The sequence below is a fragment of the Ictalurus furcatus genome, chromosome 7 (genome assembly GCF_023375685.1).
Source record: "Ictalurus furcatus strain D&B chromosome 7, Billie_1.0, whole genome shotgun sequence".
In the NCBI taxonomy this organism is placed as follows: Eukaryota; Metazoa; Chordata; class Actinopteri; order Siluriformes; family Ictaluridae; genus Ictalurus; species Ictalurus furcatus.
In genome coordinates this window covers 13,111,974-13,132,631 of record NC_071261.1, presented here as the reverse complement: position 1 = coordinate 13,132,631, position 20,658 = coordinate 13,111,974, and the positions used below count along the sequence as shown (strand labels likewise).

The window sequence follows — 20,658 nt, the reverse complement described above, 5'->3', positions numbered from 1 at the left end:
TTTTTTTATTACTTCTGTTACGTTTAGAAACAGTTTGTACTTTGCTTTTAAAAAGGGAAATTGTGTCTTAATGGTGCATTGTTCAAGTTACCACCACTTTTACATAATCTGTGTTACTACATGTACATCATTCAAGAACTTATCAACTTTATACAATTCAATTTATAATTTGACTGATCATTTTCCATCAGATTATTTTTCTGCTTGGTTGTCCTCCCTGCTGAAAACAAAAAAACAATAGAAACCATCACAGAAATTCTAATGGTATCCACTACAAATACCATTACAAACCATCAGCTGTTAACCATTAAAACCATTACCAAGGTATTCAAAGGAGTTCTATTGGTCCTTAATGGTATCCACTAGGCATAACATGCCACCAACAGAAGGCTACAAATTACCTGTAGGGACCCACAGGGACCATTACAGTTTACATTAAAACCAATACAATTTCTATTATAACCATTACAAATTCTATGAGGGTTTCTATTGTGTGTGGGGTTTTTTTTTTAGCAGGGCTAAACCTAGACCTCTAAACCAACTCAATCCCTCAGACTTCCAGTGTAGTGATGGTGACGGCACTATCGGGACCGGCGCGCAGTCATGGTGATGTTCATAGACGTTTCTGGTTGAGTTAATATTTCAGTTGAGTTCTGTTCGTCTGCATCGTAGACGGCTTTATAGCTTCATCTTCCTGAAAGTGAGAAAGCAGCCTGGGTGAGCTGAGCTGCACACGCGAGTGTACACTTCACATCAGCTTTATTTCACTGCACATCCTTTCAGCACATACAAATTTCATAGATTTTTAATCTGTGAACACTAAATTCACATTGTTTCAAATCTACAATATACTTATGTGTTGCACAAACCTTTTCCTTTTAAGGTAAAGCTGAGCTAAGAAGTGCGCTACAAAAGGCCAGACGAGTAGAAATGCCACTGAGATTTGGGAGATGACTGATGGACACATGGGAAGTAGCTAGTAAATAAGACAGGTTTAATAAACTGAAGATGTTTAAAGAAAAAAAAAGAAGTCATGCACCAATTTTCCTTCTCTTGCTTACACTTACCTTGTTAGCCAGAGCTAAATGAGGCTCAGAGCGGAGAGCAATCCTTTCAACCTGAGAAGAACATCACACAGTTTAATCAGGATTTCTCCTTCTCTCACCAGCAGAGATCACTGTCTCCTCATTAATGACTCTGCTGTCTGATTGCAAATAAAATGATCAGAATGCCACAGGAAAACTCGGTTCTGCTAGACACACGGAAACATGGGTTTATTTATTATTACTATATTTTAATATTATAAAAGACACAGATGTTGTAGATGTTAACCGCAAAATTATTCAACACTCTCTGACCAATCAGAATGCAGAACTCAACAGCGCTGTGATATACAGTATATATATATATAGATAGATAGATAGATAGATAGAGAGAGAGAGTATCAAAATAAGATCTTTCTCACCTGCAACACAGCCCGAGCCTCCAGTGTGTTCAGCCTCGCTAACACGCTCCGCATGTCGTACTGTAGCCGTGACAAAGCCACAACAATCTGTGTGTTCACCGGATCCATCACCACACGCTCGCTGTCTGTACCATTATTCAGCAGTGCCATGACGTTACTGGAAGGAGCGACAGACTCTCCTCCTAACTTACAACCTGAAGGAGAAGAGGACATTTACACAAACTGTTATTCTATACAGAAAAAACTTCCGCAAAAGGAAGCACAAAATTCGTAACGTTTGTACATCGGTACATTTGTTAGTGTGTTTATGGTAGACATGCATTTTGAACAATTACGGTAGTTTGTCTGTTTGTATACAGTACGTGTGGCAGTTTGCGTGTGTTATTTGAACAATCACTTTAGGTTGCCCATTTGTTAGCGTATTTATGGGAGGCATGCTATTTGAACAATTACAGTAGTTTGGACATTTACTTGTATTTTTACGGTAGCTGTACTAATTGAGCAGTTACAGTAGTTTGCCCATTTGATCGTATTTTTAACGTAGACATATTGCTCCAGCATTTAAGGCAGTTTAAAACATTTAGTAGTGCACTTGGAGTATAAGTCATAATGTAATTTGAGTATATATTGGGTAATTTGCAGTAATGTAGTGATTTCCCAGTGCATATTTAATTTAGTCTAGCAGCCTAGGGCTCTATTTAGGGTGCGAAATGAACTGCACGAGATATTAACTCTTCTGTTTTGTTCAGTTACACGGCGTAGTAGGTTAAATACCAGATATTAAAGTAAATCTCTTGCCTCTTCCTCCCCCGGCTGACAGGATGACAGATTGGACCGGTCCATGTGCCGCTGTGCAGAGGGGGGGGAGTGCTGCTCCCTGTGGTTTTCCATCCTGACTCACACCCTCATCCTCTGTGTTTCCCCCTCGCCCCTCCGGCTTTTTGGCTTGAGCTACAGCTGCTCTGAGGCCTCCTGAACCCTGGGGAGAGGAGAGGAGCACACACTCGGGTTTATACCACTGCTGGGAAAAATAAACACTAGGCAAAGAACCACAATCTGGACTGTGGACCGCTGTTTCAATCCAGTACCAAACTTTCCAGCTGTGTGCTGCTTAACGCCTGCTTAAACGTTAACAAAAGACACTCAAGGGGACGGGGCTAAGAACAAAGCTCATTGCTGATTGGTTATGTGGCACAAAACGTGACCCCTACATGCCAAAAAACACTGGATAAAAAATAATAAACAGAACAATTTGTTGTATTGAGCGCTGATTTATTTCTCATCCTGCACAACTGCTTCTGTTTAATTTCTCCTCTTTTTGTCATGTTTTCATCAGTAACTGCATAAAATGAATATTTTATCCTGGTATTTCAACACCAACTATTAAACCATCATTTTGAAGGTATTGAGGAACTGAGGCATAAAATTTAAATGAGTTCACTCATTATTCAGGCTGCAGGGAGTAAATTAACTATTTACACTGACCAATAATTTACATACAAACCACCAGCACTGCATATTTATTAATGCATTAATATACATACATTCATCATTCTGGTCATGTGGAAGACATCAAATCCTCCACAGATGCTGTTAGTCAATCAGATTGGACATTTCTTTGTAGGTTATATCAAGTTTGCCGTGTTTTTAATTCACGTAAATACGCTTTTGTATACACGTGTGCTTTATTACGTACAAGTATACGTAATAATATAGAAAAGGTGTATCAATCATATAGTTTGATTCCCGAGTACAAAATAATCTGAGCACTGAAGCGAGTTACGACATCACTACTTCCTTCCACTTTGGACCTGGACCAATCAAGAGAGTGCTTGTTGGATGAACTCCAAGTTCTTATAAATAACAGGAGGTCAACACCCTGGAATGCAAACACAGTCTCTTCATCCTGTATGTAAGTAAGCATCGAGGGTGTGACTGAGCACGTTCTTCATGGTCCTCAGCTCAAACCAGCTCATGCAAGGCTCCATAGCTCAGTGGTTAGAGCACTGGTCTTGTAAACCAGGGGTCGCGAGTTCAATCCTCGCTGGGGCCTGCGAGCAAATTTTGAAGATTAAACAACACATGCTCAGGTATATCTCATCCAAAATGTCAGGGGCTGAATTTGCTGGGAAATATGTGGCATGACTGCTGGAATTAAACTTTAAAGCCACAGCACAACCTTAAAGGACATGCGTCGATCATCGACGTATACTACAGTAGATAAAACCCGATTACAGAAACATCTACAGTTTCTAGAAAATCCCATAAAATGACACACATACTGAATTTGGTTGTTCGGTATTTAAAATAGTAATATTATTTAAATGAATCATTTTTTCCAAGCTGTACAGCACTAGGACCCTGAGGAGAACAAGCTAATCATTTACATGGCCGACCTCAGCTCTTTCCCTGGTACTGCTGAGTGCAAAATTTGTATCCACCATGGGTTTTGAATGGAAGGAAAGCAAAAATGTGCCACTATTTTTCATTTTATTTGCCCAAAGTAGAATTTCACAGTTGAAAAAAAATGTAACATGGGTGTATTCTGCAACAAGATGATATCTCAAGGCAAATGTGGATTACAGAACTTATTAGAGAATGTTTATATCGCATTTAGAAATGTGGAGAAAGAAGCGGGGGTGCAAACTTCTGAATTGCTGATGTAATTATATAATCATGGAGGGAATGTCTGTGAAACTGAAAACATTAAAATGTCTTGATTAAAAGAACGTTGTTTGGTTTTGTGGTAAGGGCGTACAAACTTTTACACATTTCTCAAATGACAGAACTGGAAGACACTTGCTGCATAAGGAGAGTCATGGAAATATCTAGTAATCTGTCTGACCATCTAGGACATGGCCCATTATGGCATAGAACACCAAACCACTTCTAACTCACAAGCTCCACCCACAATCTTTAGACCACACCCCTACTTGCTCTGTGCTGAGAGAGAAAAAAATTGTTTTGACTGTTTTTATCTAAGATTTTTTCCCCGTTGCATGTACATAGAAAACAGTTTTTCCGTAAGTCGGAATAAGTCCACAAATCCGGTTGAGGGGACGATTATGTCAAACCCAGCTCCTAAATCTTAAAACTTTATTCACCCAGTGATGATGAACTGAATGATGGTGTGTTTGTACCTCTTCAGCTCTCAGTGAGTCACCATACACCTCGCTCGGCTGTTCCGGCTCACTGACACTGCCATCTGTAAGGCAATCTGACATCATCAGTGACATCATCACTTAGCACCACCCACTTTCCCATGACAGGGTGATTAATGCATTTATGTCTCGTGTTCATCCTGCAATACCATCAGTGAGGAGGTGAAGAAAGCAATCTGGAGTCTCGCGGTTCGTCTCGCGACTCATCTTGCGGCTCGTCTCGTGGCTTCTCTCGCAGCTGCACTCCAGCTCCTCCTCTTCGTCGTCCGTATTTAGGGAGCTGTGTGTGCTTTTAGTGAGAGAGGAGACACTGCCGTTACATCCCGGAGATCCTCCTCTCTCAGCTCTGTTAGCTACCCTTAGCCCCGTCACATCTGTGCAATAAACATGATATGATAATCCATAATTACAGCAGGAGAATTATAGAGGAGAAAACATGAGAAAGAAAACAAACAAATACATCTTCTGGGTATTAATACAGCTGCCTAATATAATTAATACCAACACAATGATTTAATGTAATTTTAAGTAGCTTTTACTGAGACTGACACACAGATAGGCCACGCCTCCTTCACTGAGATTGATACAGGGGCCATGCCTCCTTCCCTGAGACTGATAGAGGCCATGCCTCCTTAATTGAGACTGATAAAGAGGCCACACCTCTTTCACTGACACTGATAAGGAGGCCACGCCTCCTTCACTGAGACTGATATAAAAAGTAGCGGCAGAATGAATAAATGTAAAAAGTTTACCTTCAGCATCGCCGTCCTCCTCCATGTCATCATCTACATCTTCTACGGAACTTCCTCTCCGTTTGTCACTGCTTCCTGATTCAAAAAATGCAAACTTACAGGTTACTGTTAGTATTTTATTATATTTTATTACTTTGATGAACCGTTATATACAAAATGACTTTGCAGGCTATTTAACTAAATAAAGTATTGTTTTACTTTTTCTATTATTTTAATTGTGTTTATTATTTCATTATTGTACTTTTATTTTATTTTTTATTATTCAAATTATATTATTATATATTTTTACATATTTTCTTTTTCTGTCACTGCTACTATTTGTTGCATTATTCTACAATATTTTATTTTTGATTCATTTTTGTTTCTTTCTGTGTATTTTTTTTTGGACACAATTACTTGGTAAATTTTAAACGACACCTGAGAACACCGATGTCACAGGTTTGCTGGTCATGTCATTGTCTTCGTCCTCGTCCTCGTCCTCCACCACTTCGTAAAATGGTTCGAGCACGTCCAGCAGCTCGGACACCTCCTCGGTCACGGGAATCATCTCCAAAATCTAACCAGTGTAAAAGAATGATCCTGAAAGAGTCGATTCTGCAAACATACACGACTGGAATGAAGCAACTCACCAGTAGAATCTCCTCAACGTACGCCTTCATGGCTTCTTCCTTGGACATGTTACCTAACACTTTCCAGGCCTCCCTATATATATATATATATATATATATATATATATATATATATATATATATATATATATATATATATATACACACACACACACACACACATTTTCATTTTCCTAAGTGTTACAGTCCTCTCAACGTCATTTCATTGTGCAATATGAATTATAAAATTAACATTTCTTCAATATAAATCTTGCTGACGAACGTTGATGCTGTTACACTCACCACTTGGCTTTACTCAGGGCATCCCGGCCGCAGGGTCCGGTGGTGTTGCAGGCTCCGACTGTGGCTTGTTTGTGGTAGGTGTAAAACCTTATCAGCATGTCATCAGACGGCACAAAGGCACCTGAGACATTACAATGTGCGCTGTTTTGTTACAGACGTATGTGCAGTTTATCAGTGAGCTTCAGTCCTACATTTCTGACTCACAGCCATGTCTCAGTGTTTCCTAGTGCATTATGGGTAATGGCTAATGCATGATGAATCTCAAAGCCACAGAGAATAAAAAACACTGTATGAACGCTCAAATATCAGAAAGGCTTCTTAAAATGGGAGTTTGTGTGTTCTACTTTTTGGGATGTTTTGCAAAATAACAGATACGATGGAAACTCCTGCAGTTAATCAACGTATTATTATTATTATTACTACTACTACTACTACTACTAGTAGTAGTAGTAGTAGTAGTAGTAGTATAAATGTTTAATTGAACAGCTAACCCCATCATTACAAGATAATAACATGTAATAAATCGTTATTACCATCTGCAGGAAAAGTCCTCATCACTTTGACAGCTGCTTCAAATCTTCTCTGATGAATCGACTTGTCGTTTTCCATCGCTGAGGACAGAAACTAAAAAAAATCTACAAACGACAGCAAAAATGACATTATAATTTATGATGATGACATGATTATACTTAATTTGCTTAATGCGACCTGCGCGAGTTTAAATACATTAAACAAACTCTACTGACAGTTAATTTACAGTAAGACAACACTGAAATAAATCTACCAAGCTTTAATGAGGAATAAACCGTGTGATAAACTCACCACCTGTGCTTTATCTATTTAACACAAAGCCTGTCTGAGGTACATAGCCTCATGGAAAATGTAGTTTTTATTCTCTTTGAATTGGCGTAAGAAGTGCAGAAATGGCAAGGTTTTAAACTACAAGACCCACAAACCCCTGCGGCAAGAGTATTTAAGCCGTATTACACGATGGCTGAATAACAAATGACTCCTTATTGGACCTATAGTGCACTACATAGAGTGTTAAACACGACCTACGTTGTGCTTATATATATATATATATATATATATATATATATATATATATATATATATATATATTAATATGGTGTTTATGAGTGTTAATAAATTTTTTTGATTCAAATATTGTTATATACCTGCTAAAACCCTTTGTGTGCTGTGTTTTAATAATGACACGAATGAGTTAAACGCTATAAAAATGAAATTCAACACTGTAGCTGTTAATTCATTACACTTAGTGTTAATTTAATATTTTAACTTCACTATAAATGTAACAGCCCATTTTCATACCCCCAAAACATCACTTTATTTGAGAAAAGAAATCACAGCGTCGCTGCGCTTCCGTGTTGCCGTGGTGTTTCTCTTCGCTCAACCTACCGCGGCGTACTCCTATTGGACGACTCAATGACGCAGCCAATGAGAATACAGCGCGAGGTGTGACTGCGAGGAGATTAGGCAGAAAAACGGCGTGTGCCTCAATCTACCAGTGTTGTTCGATTCGAGTCGACTCTGATGCCAATTATGATTCCGTGTGTAGGAAAACAATAAAGTCGACTCCTGGAGTCGATTCTACAGAATAGGATTGTCGGATCTCGATTCCAAAAGATCTAAAACACAGAACGACGCTGTGTCATGGCGCATTTAATATATATATATATATATATATATATATATATATATATATATATATGTGTGTGTGTGTGTGTGTGTGTGTATGTGTGTGTAAAAAATCTAATTTAATAACCTCAGGAACATATATTTTTTTTATTGAACTGTGTAACAAAATGGCCATTTTATTTACATTTACAGTATCTCACAAAAGTGAGTACACCCCTTACATTTTTGTAAATATTTTATTATATCTTGACAACACTGAAGAAACGACACTTTGCTACAATGTAAAGTAGTGAGTGTACAGCTTGTATAACAGTGTAAATTTCTGTCCCCTCAAAATAACTCAACACACAGCCATTAATGTCTAAACCGCTGGCAACAAAAGTGAATACACCCCTAAGTGAAAATGTCCAAATTGGGCCCAAAGTGTCAATATTTTGTGTGGGCACTATTATTTTCCATCACTGCCTTAACCCTCTTGGGCATGGAGTTGACCAGAGCTTCAGAGGTTGCCACTGGAGTCCTCTTCCACTCCTCCATGATGACATCACAGAGCTGGTGGAGGTTAGAGATCTTGTGCTCCTCTGCCTTCCGTTTGAGGATGCCCCACAGATGCTCAATAGGGTTTAGGTCTGGAGACATGTTTGGCCAGTCCATCACCTTCACCCTCAGCTTCTTTAGCAAGGCAGTGTTGGTCTTGGAGGTGTGTTTGTGGTCATTATCATGCTGGAGTACTGCATACTGATCATGCTCTGCTTCAGTATGTCACAGTACATGTTGGCATTCAGGGTTCAAGTTTATCTCGGTCTCATCAGACCACAGGACATGGTTCCAGTAATCCATGTCCTTAGTCTGCTTGTCTTCAGCAAACTGTTTGAGGGCTTTCTTGTGCATCATCTTTAGAAGAGGTTTCCTTCTGGGAAGACAGCCATGCAGACCAATTTGATTCAGTGTGTGGCGTATTGTCTGAGCACCGACAGGCTGACCACCCACCCCTTCAACCTCCGCAGCAATGCTGGCAGCACTCATACGTCTATTTCCCAAAGACAACCTCTGGATATGACGCTGAGCACGTGCACTCAACTTCTTTGGTCGACCATGGCAAGGCCTGTTCTGAGTGGAACCTGTCCTGTTAAATCGCTGAATGGTCTTGGCCACCGTGCTGCAGCTCAGTGTCAGGGTCTTGGCAATCTTCTTATAGCCTAGGCCATCTTTATGTAGTGCAACAATTATTTTTTTCAGATCCTCAGAGAGTTCTTTGCCATGAGGTGCCATATTGAACTTCCAGTGACCAGTATGAGGGAGTGTGAGAGCGATGACACCAAATTTAACACACCTGCTCCCTATTCACACCTGAGACCTTGTAACACTAACAAGTCACATAACACCAGGTAGAGAAAATGGCTAATTGGGCCCAATTTGGACATTTTCACTTAGGGGTGTACTCTCTTTTGTTGCCAGCGGTTTAGACATTAATGGCTGCGTGTTGAGTTATTTTGAGGGGACAGCAAATTTACACTGTTATACAAGCTGTACACTCACTACTTTACATTGTAGCAAAGTGACATTTCTTCAGTGTTGTCACATGAAAATATATAATCAAATATTTACAAAAATTGAGGGGTGTACTCACTTTTGTGAGATACTGTGTATATATATATATATATATATATATATATATATATATATATATGTAGTTCATTTATATTTGCTTAAATTGGAAATATGCCAGGCCATACAGGGATATACAGGGAGTATCTTATATTCTCTCACTCAGCCGAGATGAATCATTTTCACCGCTTGGAGTCGACTCTCCATAAACAATGTAGTGAATCGGAGAGTCGGCTATTTGTTGGAGCTCGACTGAATGAAAGTGAATGAAAGAAGGGCGCAGGCAGAGAGAGGGAGCGGGAGCTAGTGAGAGAGGGAGGGAGAGAGTGAGTGAGTGAGGAGGCTTTAGTAATGCAGATGGGAGTAAAATGGCAGAGCTACAAATGCTGTTAGAGGAAGAAATTCCGGCTGGGAAGAGAGCTTTACTCGAGAGCTACCAGAATCTGTCCAGAGTCGCGGAATACTGCGAGAATAATTATGTGCAGGTAATGAAAAGGGGGAATGAATGGGTGATTACTGCGCTGGTTGTGTTGGTGCGTGATGTTGCGGGGAATCTGTAATCAATCTGTAACCAATTACTGTATCCGCCGCACATTGCAGGAAAATGGGAGCGTGTGTGTGTGTGTGTGTGTGTGTGTGTGTGTGTGTGTAGGGTTTGTGCTGTAGGGATGTGGGGATTTGTGCATTTTGGACGGAGGGTGTGTCATACAGTGAGAGAGTCAGTCATCAGTGCTGCTGCTTCATGCATGAAAGAAATGCACGAGAGCTTAGACTAAGATCGGATGCAACATCAGACGCCGGCCTCTAGCTTGTGCTCACATTGTGTTGAGATGGGAATGTGATCGGGGTTTTGATGACTCCCTGTTCTGCCTCCATATCTGCTTCTATTTTTGAGACATGAAGCTGTTTTTTGTTTTGTTTTTGTTGTTGTTTCTTTGTTCCAGCACATAATGCAGGATTTTTCGAACATTAAATAGATTCATTAATAGATCATCTGGATAATATTAGAATATCTAATAAAACATCATTATATTATCTCATTTTAAAGATCTAATATCGTGTACGACATTTGTTATTTCATATATAAATGGACTGTATTATTAATCTAAAAATATAATTGTATAAATAGAATTGCTGCTGATAGTATATAATATGCAATGATAATTTACTAATGATGATATTATAATACTACATTATTAATAAGATGTGCTATTTAATGAACGAATGAGTCTTTATTGATCATATATACATATGCACAGTGAAATTCTTTTCAAAGGTCTTGCTCAAGGGCCCAACAGTGGCAGCTGTATATAATGATAATGAGTCTTTATTTGTCACATATACATTAGAGCACAGTGGAATTATTTTCTTCGCATACCCCAGCATGCCAGGAAGTTGGGGTCAGAGCACAGGATCAGCCCCGATACACACCCCTGGAGCAGAGAGGGTTAAGGGCCTTGCTCAAGGGCCCAACAGTGGCAGCTTGGCAGTGCTGGCGCTTGAACCCCCGACCTTCTGATCAGTAACCCAGAGCCTTAACCGCCAAGCCACCACTGCCTCTATATATATATATATATATATATATACATACACAGCTGTTGGTATTATTGATTACTGATGATGCTATAATGTCTAATAATTAAGATCATAATATGTAACACAAAATCAATAAATGATATATCAGATGTCAGCTATAATACTGTATATATATATATATATATATATATATATATATATATATATATATATATATATATATATATATATATATATATATATATATATATATATGTGTGTGTGTGTGTGTGTGTGTGTGTGTGTGTGTGTGTGTGTGTGTGTGTGTGTTTATAATGTTTATAATGCTGTAGAATATATGAAATTGATTTATAATATAGAACTCTAAACCATCTGGTGGTGCTCTAATATCAGCTATGATATTAGCTCATGCAATGGCCACCGTTGTACACCGGACGCTCAACTAAGAATAAATGGATAATAACAAACAAATGAACAAAAAAAACCCTGCGTAATTGTTGATATGGTGATGTTTTCTTTGAGGAGATGTTTATTTAACATTATTTATGGAAGGAGTCTCTAGTATCAGTGCTAATACTAACAGTCAGAGGTGATGCCGTAGCATTAGGTTTTCCGACATCTTCAGGACAGAGGAGTTTATGCGTTTTTTTTGCGGTTTCTTGATAACATGAAAAAGCAACTTTAGCACTGCATTAATGTTTGTTGATTGTTGTTGTTGTTTACGATCACAGACAGCACAGCTCCTGCCAATAAACTCAGAACGAGAGATGCTGTGATTGGCTAAAGTGAAATGTTGCGAGAATGGATATGAGAGAACAGCGCTGTGGTGTGTGCGTGTGTGTTTTTACACTAAATCCTGTGCTCAGACGATCACATGGGCAAGGAGCCCCATAGCTAGCTAGCTGCAGTATAGTCAGCCACATGTTGGCTTGCTAGCTATTCTTAGCTGAATAACATTACTGTAGAAGACAAGAACGTATGCTGTTCACCACATAGGATTACTTAGATCGACTGCTGCTGTAAAATCTCTGTGGAAGTCAAAGAGTCTTGCAGTGTTTCCTAATGGCTACAGGTTATATTAAATTCATTTGCTAATTATCGCTGGGTGAAATATTAATTTAGGTTAGTTCTAAGCAAACCTGGGGCCTGTGGTGATTATAGATACAGAAATTGATTAATTTTATATATATAGTGGGAGGTTGTGATTTATTTATAGAAGCGTGATCGTTGTTGTATTGAATCGGTTAATATATATATATATATATATATATATATATATATATATATATATATGTGTGTATATATATATATATATATATATATATATATATATATATATATACACACACACACATTGATTAATTTGACTAATTAATGATTCAGATATTGTTTAACTTAATTAATTAAATATTGATCCATTTACATTCTGGTTATTGGCAATTATCTACTGTATTCGATATTAATTGGACTAATTACAAACATACGTAATAGATAATTATACACATTTTTTATTTTTATATTTACAAGTTGACCAATTATGTATGGTATAATATTCTTAACATTTTCTAACATTTTAGTCATTTAAGTAATCCAAAGTGAAAACTGAGGAAGAATCCAATCAGATAAAGCAGTTCTCATTTAAGGGTTTGTGCTTGAAGGTATACGTGGCTTTTTGGCAGCACTGGGATGTGAACTCACAACCTTTTGGTCACTAGACTTATAGTCACTGAGGTACCATTTGCTGGTTCTGGTCCTGGTTCCATGTCTGTTTTAACCCCCTAGAAATGATAGGAGTACTGTAGACCCTGCTGTGTGTGCGTGTGTGTGTAGACATATAGATCTCATCATCATCATCATCTCTAATTCTGTATCCCGTCTCTCTTTCCATCCTCAGGCTCAGGATAAAAAGAAGGCCTTGGAGGAGACCAAAGCGTACACCACCCAGTCGCTGGCCAGCGTGGCGTATCAGATCAACGCTCTGGCCAACAACGTGCTGCAGCTGCTGGACATCCAGGCGTCTCAGCTGCGCCGCATGGAGTCGTCCGTCAATCATATCTCCCAGGTCGGCTGTGTTTCTTTAGGAAAATCAGGAAGTGGTGAAAGTAAAGGATAAAAGCAGGGCTGACCTAAACACACAAAAGGAAAAATACATCAGCAAATAGCCACATGTCTGTGCAATTTCTCCAGGCTGCAAAAAAAATCACTCAAATTGCATTTTAATTGCATTTTTTTTCACTAGCTTTTTATCCTAGATAAGACACTATGTTTTTTTAAATAGGATTAGCTCTCACAGCACAAGTGCCACCCAGCTATACTTCCTCCCAGAGGAACTAATCCTGAATAAAATTCAGGGGTGGTAAAAATATTTGAAAGTGTCCACACCAACAGTTGTCTGTGTCTCGCCTATTATTAGCACGTTTCCAGTTAATTTTTTTTTTTTTTAATAATTCCTTTAAAAAAATGTTCTCTGAAGTTTTCACGTCTGTGTGTGTGTGTGTCTGTGTGTGTGTGTGTGTGTGTGTGTGTGTGTGTGTGTGTGTGTGTGTGTGTGTGTGTGTGTGTGTGCAGACCGTGGACATCCACAAAGAAAAGGTGGCGCGGCGAGAGATCGGGATTTTGACCACCAACAAAAACACGTCACGGACGCACAAAATCATCGCGCCGGGAAACATGGAGCGGCCGGTGCGCTACATCAGGAAGCCGATCGACTACACGCTGCTGGACGACGTGGGGCACGGCGTCAAGGTCAGTATGATCAGAAACAAACAAGGTTTTTAAATATTTTTAAATGGAACTTAAATCACCATTTCTCTGTTTCAAACAAAAAAAACACTTCTGACCGGCTCTATTTCGTGGAATGACGTTATTTGTCGTGACATTTCAGTACATGACTTTACGTGACACAACGGATGCAAGTGTGTAAACTGTATAGCCAGAGACTAAAGTTCAACAGGGTGTAAAGCAGGAGAATACAGGATTAGGGAAAACCAGAAAGAAAAGCAGGGTAAGATTTGGCAGCGAACAGTGACACACAGAGGATGTGCGCATGGTGATTAACGGTTCTAGATTTCGAAAGAGGCTCTTTGAAGAAGAAAATTGTCCGTCCAGACAATCGACGTGACATTTACGTGTTTATCTCTTCGTTTTATTTCCTACGAGCTCTGACCTTTTAGCCGTCTCTGGCTTTGTGCTTTATCATGCCGTGTCCATCATTAAAAGCCCCTTTTGTGTCACTAAATGTTCCTCATTAATTAAAAAAATTAAAAAATAACCAGGTTAAAACTGTCTCTCCCTCTTTCTCAACGCACACGCTCAGTGGCTAAAAGCGAAGGTAAGTGCTATGAAAGTGTTTCTGGTTTTCCTTGTTTACTCTACACGTTCGTATGTACGATTTTGTTCATTATTTCTGTTCTGTTCTCCAGCAAGGGAACAGTCAGCCAGCCAGGTCCGGGGGCGGGACTTTATCAAGGACCAATCCACCGACGCAGAAGCCACCAAGCCCACCTATGGCGGGGCGGGGTACCCTGGGGTACACATACCATATTTAATTATATATATATATATATATATATATATATATATATATATATATATATATATATATATATATATATATACAGACCACAGGTTTACCTCTGACTTTTACAGAAACACTGACACTGGAGACTCCTTCCATAAATTTCATAAAATTCATCATAGCAACGATTTTTAAAATCTGTTAAACTTAATTATAAATGATTAATATTGAAATTTGTGACTACTATTGTGAATCATGTTGCTGTGTGTGTGTGTGTGTTTGTGTATGTGCGTTACAGGAGAAACACACCCTATAAGACTTTAGAGCCAGTGAAACCTCCCGTGGTGCCAAATGACTACATGACGAGTCCGGCGAGGCTCAGTGGTCAGAGCAGCCCAGGACGCACGGCATCAGTCAATCAGAGACCCCGAACACACAGGTACACAACACACATACACACACACAAACATATTTTTCCCCAGCGTTTCACACCAGTCGTAAGATCATGTCCCGAATGATAATTAAACCCCACTCGAAGACTCAGAGTGGTGTGACGCACTGAATAGCTGTCGGCGTGATAAGTATTGGCACCCCGAGCATGTCCAATCGCGGCTGTCCATCAGCGATTTTGGAGCGTTTCAGTTCCCTCTCTGGCCACGGATCTCGTTTCCTCCTCCACACGAGTCCTTTATATTCCGCTGTGAGAGAAAGAGGACGTCAGCACACACCGAGAGAACTGTGAACATTTCCGGGGTTTTGGATCGGCTGAGCTGGAGAAAATATAGATAGTACAGCAGTGACGCATAGTTCTTATAATTTCCCATTATAAGAACGATGTTATAAAGGAAAATATTGCTCAGAAATCGAATGCGCACAATTATTATACAGGGTTTGGAAAATCAGAATCTTTCCACATGGAAATTTTTTTTTTCATGTTGCAATAATCACCTAACAAAACTGAAACAAAATAATACAGGGATCAATGTATTTAAATTAAGGTCAGAATTTCTACTTAAATAAAATATCTAGCTTTTACATATCGATATAATGTCCATATTAGTTCAACACCTCCAGGGTCGGGGGTTCGATTCCCACCGTGGCCCTGTGTGTGCGGAGTTTGCATGTTCTCCCCGTGTTGCGGGGGTTTCCTCCGGGTACTCCGGTTTCCTCCCCCAGTCAAATACATGCATGGTAGGCTGATTGGCATGTCCAAAGTGTAGTGTATGAATGGGTGTGTGAATGTGTATGTGATTGTGCCCTGCGATGGATTGGTACCTTGTCCAGGGTGTACCCCGCCTTGTGCCCGATGCTCCCTGGGATAGGCTCCAGGTCTCCCCGTGACCCTGAAAGGGATTAAACGGTATAGAAGATGGATGGATGGATCGAATGCACTTGTTTCTTTTTAATGAGTTTATCATAAACCTGATATAATTTACGTATATTCTTTTTGCTGAAATTCTGCCCTTCATTTAAATACCTCGATCCACAAATGATTTTTTTTTCTTTTTCAGCGTATTTTAGCGTTTAGGTTTACAATAGTAAGTTTTCTTCCGTGCAGTGGAAGCAGCGGCGGTAGTGGTGGACGGGAGAACAGCGGGAACAGCGTGGGAATTCCTCTGGCTGTTCCAACACCCTCTCCTCCTAGCATGGCACCAGGTTAGCGAGTTAGCCATTTCATTATACTGTATGTTAGCAGTTCATGTCTAGCCTGTTTTGCTAACTTTTGGTTCTCGTGGTATTTGGAGTACAACATCCATATTGAAGATCAGTGCCTGTGTACACCAGCTAATTCGATTCGGTGCTAGTCACATGGCAAAATGATGTGATTAGCATAACTATATCATTGTACAGTATCTCATACTCATGGTATTGGGTGTGTATTTAATATCTACCCTGTTTCATCACCTCATTATTTTATTCTCTCTCCTGCTTAACAGTGGTACCTCCAGGTCCAGGTCTGGGTCCTGTTCCGATGTCTCAGTTCGGCACTATTTCTCGTCAGATCTCGAGGCACAGCTCCTCCAGCGCCTCGTCCTCTGCCTCCATGGTGTCAGCGACTGGTACGTACCGCCGCGCCCCGTCCAGCTCGTCCCAGTTCTCCGTGCCCCAATCACACCTTAACGGCGGTCCCACGTACCCCCAAAACCCTGCCCCGGGTGAGTACTTTTTATTAAACAAATTAGAATGTCCAAATGACACTGGTTATCTTTTCACATATGAATTATTAATAATATATCTAATAGAAATTATTACTATAATATATTAATAATTATATATATGCGTGTGTGTGTGTGTGTGTGTGTGTGTGTGTGTGTGTGTGTATATATATATATATATATATATAGTCTCTGTCGCCCCGCCGCCTCCTCCTGTGGCGCAGCTCACACCCCAAATTCCTCTCACTGGATTTGTGGCCCGAGTTCAGGAGAACAGTAAGTGCTCCACACACACACACACACACACACACACACACACACACACACACACTCTCACACATACACACACGTGACTATATATGTCACCCAATTATATGCCTGAGATAATCTTACTCCTTAAGTAGTCTTATACCACAGCACTGCTGAATTATGGATACTGGTTGGTCAGTAGGTGTTGACTAACTTTAAGCTTTCCGACATCTTCAGGACGGAGGAGTTTACGCTTTTTTTGCGGTTTCTCTGTAACATGACAATCTTTTTTTTGTCTTATTAACTTCAAGAGAGAGAATAAAGAGAGGCTGGTGAGAGAACGACTGTTTATAACTGCTATAACGTAAGTGAGAACAGGAACTAAAGCATGACGTGCTTTAATAAATAAAAAGTGTAATTGTTGGTAAATTGTTGTGGTATAAGACGAATAAAATACTTAGAAACGTGGTGTTATAGGAAAAGAATCAACTTCGGTGTGGCAACAGCCGTTGAATATTTTTCATATAACAGCAGCGTTTTATTCCTTACTTATCTAATGAAAATAGGCTAGCTAACCTACTAGCTAATGTCAGTGACATCAGAGTCTCCACTGCCCATCAATTAATTTATGGAATTGCTTCTCACGTTCACTAACGTCAGCTCTCTTTCTCCTCAGTTTCAGATAGCCCCTCCCCTCCGCCACCACCGCTCCCCGAAGACACACCTATGTTTGAGGAAGCGGCGCCGCCCCCTCCCCCACCCCCCGTAGACTACGAGGAAGAGGACGCTGCACTAGTGCACTACAATGACCCCTACGCAGACGGAGACCCTCACTGGGCACCGAAGTCCTACATAGAAAAGGGTGTGTGTCATCCTACAACCTCGCACTGAGATAAACAGAGCTAGACTTTTTAAATCAGGTAGCTGACTAACATAACTAGCTAGTTTCCTAGCTAACTGTTTTTGAGACAATAGTCTCTGTTGAGTATAGTAATAATCAATTATCGCCATCCCATTTTGGAATTTTCCTTTCAACAGAAGATGCAAATCTTAATTTTCCTAAACGTTACCCCCCCCCCCCCCCCGCCCCGCCCCGCCCCATTTTCAGTGGTGGCCATCTACGACTACACCAAGGACAAGGATGACGAGCTGTCCTTCATGGAAGGCGCCATTATCTACATCATCAAGAAAAATGACGACGGCTGGTTCGAGGGCGTGTGCAACGGCGTCACCGGACTGTTTCCCGGCAACTATGTGGAGTCCATCATGCACTACGCTGACTAACGCTAACTTCCGAATGTTTTCATCTGATCTATTTAAGTATTTATGATGTGCAGTGTACTGAGGAAGTGTTCGGTTCTTCTTCATTCGGGTTTTTGGACATGTTTTGTACATACAGTACTGTATGAAACCTGTCGGTTGTGACTAGTGCGTGTTATTGTGCGTGTTTCCACAGCGTAAAAAAAAAAAACTTGGTAGTTTTCTTTTAACGTACTGCCGAACTCTTCCTTGTCAGGGAAGACGTGGTTGAATGTCGTGAATTACAGTATAATCTGGCTGATACACCAGGTCATATTTTATTCCATTTTGCCTGCAGTGTTAGCCTACATTGCATTTTTAATTCCATGTATGTTGCTGTTATGAGGCTGTTGCCTTAACATTTCATAGCTATATCATTCTTTTTTGCTATGTTCAAACCGCTTGCCAACAGCTTGCCAACAAGCGAATTATTTCATCTGTACTATATTTGCCCGCTAAGTTAATTCCTTTACTGCACTAGCTAGTTAGCAAGGTATATCGTAGGAAACTTACTAGCTAGTTAGGGCTAAGCAGCTCTGTTCTAGCTGTGGGCAGAGATAATATCAAGGGCAGAAATTTGCCAATTTAAGTCCAATCTTGCAAGCCAGATTTTTACACTGATATGTTTTGTTACAAAAAGTTACCAACCAACCACATTAACTCAATAACTCTATAAGACAAACATTTTTTAATCCAGGACTATATGACATGATGTTACATGGCAAATGAGTGATGCAACGTGTCCTTAAAATGATATTACAGGCATAGAAATACATTTAAAATCTGAATCTTTACTACAGTTGTGCTTACTAGCCAGCTAGCTAAATAGGTAACATTTCGTTATTTACTATTGCCATCAGGTGCTTCATGGTTTGTAGGTAGCTTTATTTTAATGTAACACTATTGCTAGCAGCTAGCAACTCGGTTGCCTAGATTTATGTTGCACTTAGCCTGGCTACACCACTAAAATGTTCCTGTTCGATTACCATATGCCTAATTCAATCAGACAGCAGTCAAACAGTGGCACTATTCATTTAGGAGAATTTTTTTTTATTTAACCCAAAAATAATGGAAGTATTAAACTCTGTTCATTCTGCAGGGTGGATTCCGCTAACCTTCATCCCTCAGTAACAATCACCCCAAATATTTTATTAGTCCTGTTGCCTCGTTTGCACCTGGGTGAAAAATAGAAACCTTGTGAGGGAACTTGACTAACTGTTTACACAATATAATAGTCTAATATTAGCTAGGATTCAAACCACACTGGCTAATGGTTTACACAATATAGCTGCTAGTGTGATATTAGCTAGCTGGACTACAATTTTATACTACACATATCACTAATCGCCTCATGTTAGCTAGTTTACTAGCAACTTTGACTACTGGTTTACACAGTGTAATAATTAGCCAAATGTCAGCCAGCTAGCTTGCTGGCATTTGTTTGCCTAACATGAGCTAGCTAGTAAAGTTAAATAGCTACTACTGAAGGGTTAATACTGTCTAACTAAGCTAAGCTAACTACTTAGCAGACTAGTGTAGCTAATAATTGAATCTGTGTATTTGGTGGCAAAATCTGTTTTCACTCGGGTGCGAAAAGTTTTTTTTTAAGTTATAACGAAGCACAGCATGAATTTGTAAATGAAATGAATTTGTTTGTCTGTTAAAAACCAATGAAGTTCAGTTTGGTTTCATATTAATATAAAAGAATGAAGTATCCATGAGAATGTGGTTCACTCAGTGCTGTGTGGAACATGACCACACGGTGTTAGCTACTCATCACCCCGCTATTAGCTTCTCTCTTATCACCTTGTACATAAATAAAACCTGTTTTGTTTTGTTTGTTTGTTTTTTTTCAGTAGATGTACAGCGTTGTTTTTTTTTTAAATAATAAAGTACTGTCCGGTAAAACACGGTGTTCTTTTGGTGTTCTTTTAAACATGCACTGTAGTGATGACTCGTTCGCCAACAAGTCGGCTCTTTGGGTCGGCTCTGTTAGGTGAATGTCAAGAGCCATCTCGCATATTTGGGCTGGGGTTTTTTTTCTACTTCTAACACTTGCGGTGTAATTTAATCAAAAATGGTTACTGTCTACACAAAATGAGCATCATTTTGTTTCCGTGAAAGCTCTAGCTTGTAATTACATACGTTGGCCACGTGGATGCGCTAACCCCTGCGGGGGCAAATAGCATTTATTATTTGTTCTACACGTGGATCCGTAGGAGTTAATTCAGTACAAATCCAATTTGGTTTGCTACCAGGTAACAAACTAGATATTATATTAGCATGTGATGTTTGATCCTGGCATTTTAATGAAGGTGTACAGAGGGGCGTGGCTACAGGGGTGG

General features: G+C 39.7%; 2 protein-coding genes and 1 non-coding gene across 3 annotated transcripts; 2 read left to right on the top strand and 1 right to left on the bottom strand.

Moving 5' to 3' along the window:
- Positions 1-39: 39 nt before the first annotated feature.
- On the bottom strand, positions 40-7,094 carry acbd5b (acyl-CoA binding domain containing 5b). The gene is made up of 12 exons (XM_053628578.1): positions 6,823-7,094; positions 6,290-6,410; positions 6,008-6,080; positions 5,796-5,934; positions 5,379-5,453; positions 4,776-5,000; positions 4,606-4,670; positions 2,264-2,444; positions 1,466-1,659; positions 1,068-1,118; positions 870-976; positions 40-694 (listed from the first exon to the last, which is right to left on the bottom strand). The coding sequence occupies exons 1-12, from the start codon at positions 6,896-6,898 to the stop codon at positions 679-681; spliced, it is 1,323 nt and encodes a 440-aa protein (XP_053484553.1). The 5' UTR covers positions 6,899-7,094; the 3' UTR covers positions 40-678.
- On the top strand, positions 3,446-3,518 carry trnat-ugu (transfer RNA threonine (anticodon UGU)). The gene has a single exon. It is a non-coding gene; the product is annotated as a tRNA-Thr (tRNA).
- Positions 7,095-9,904: 2,810 nt separating the features above from the next.
- abi1b (abl-interactor 1b) lies at positions 9,905-18,343 on the top strand. The gene is made up of 11 exons (XM_053628577.1): positions 9,905-10,041; positions 12,987-13,154; positions 13,661-13,837; positions 14,409-14,423; positions 14,515-14,621; positions 14,908-15,048; positions 16,168-16,265; positions 16,547-16,765; positions 16,955-17,041; positions 17,691-17,876; positions 18,123-18,343. Exons 1-11 carry the CDS (start codon positions 9,925-9,927, stop codon positions 18,296-18,298), a joined length of 1,491 nt encoding a protein of 496 aa, XP_053484552.1. The 5' UTR covers positions 9,905-9,924; the 3' UTR covers positions 18,299-18,343.
- Positions 18,344-20,658: the final 2,315 nt, after the last annotated feature.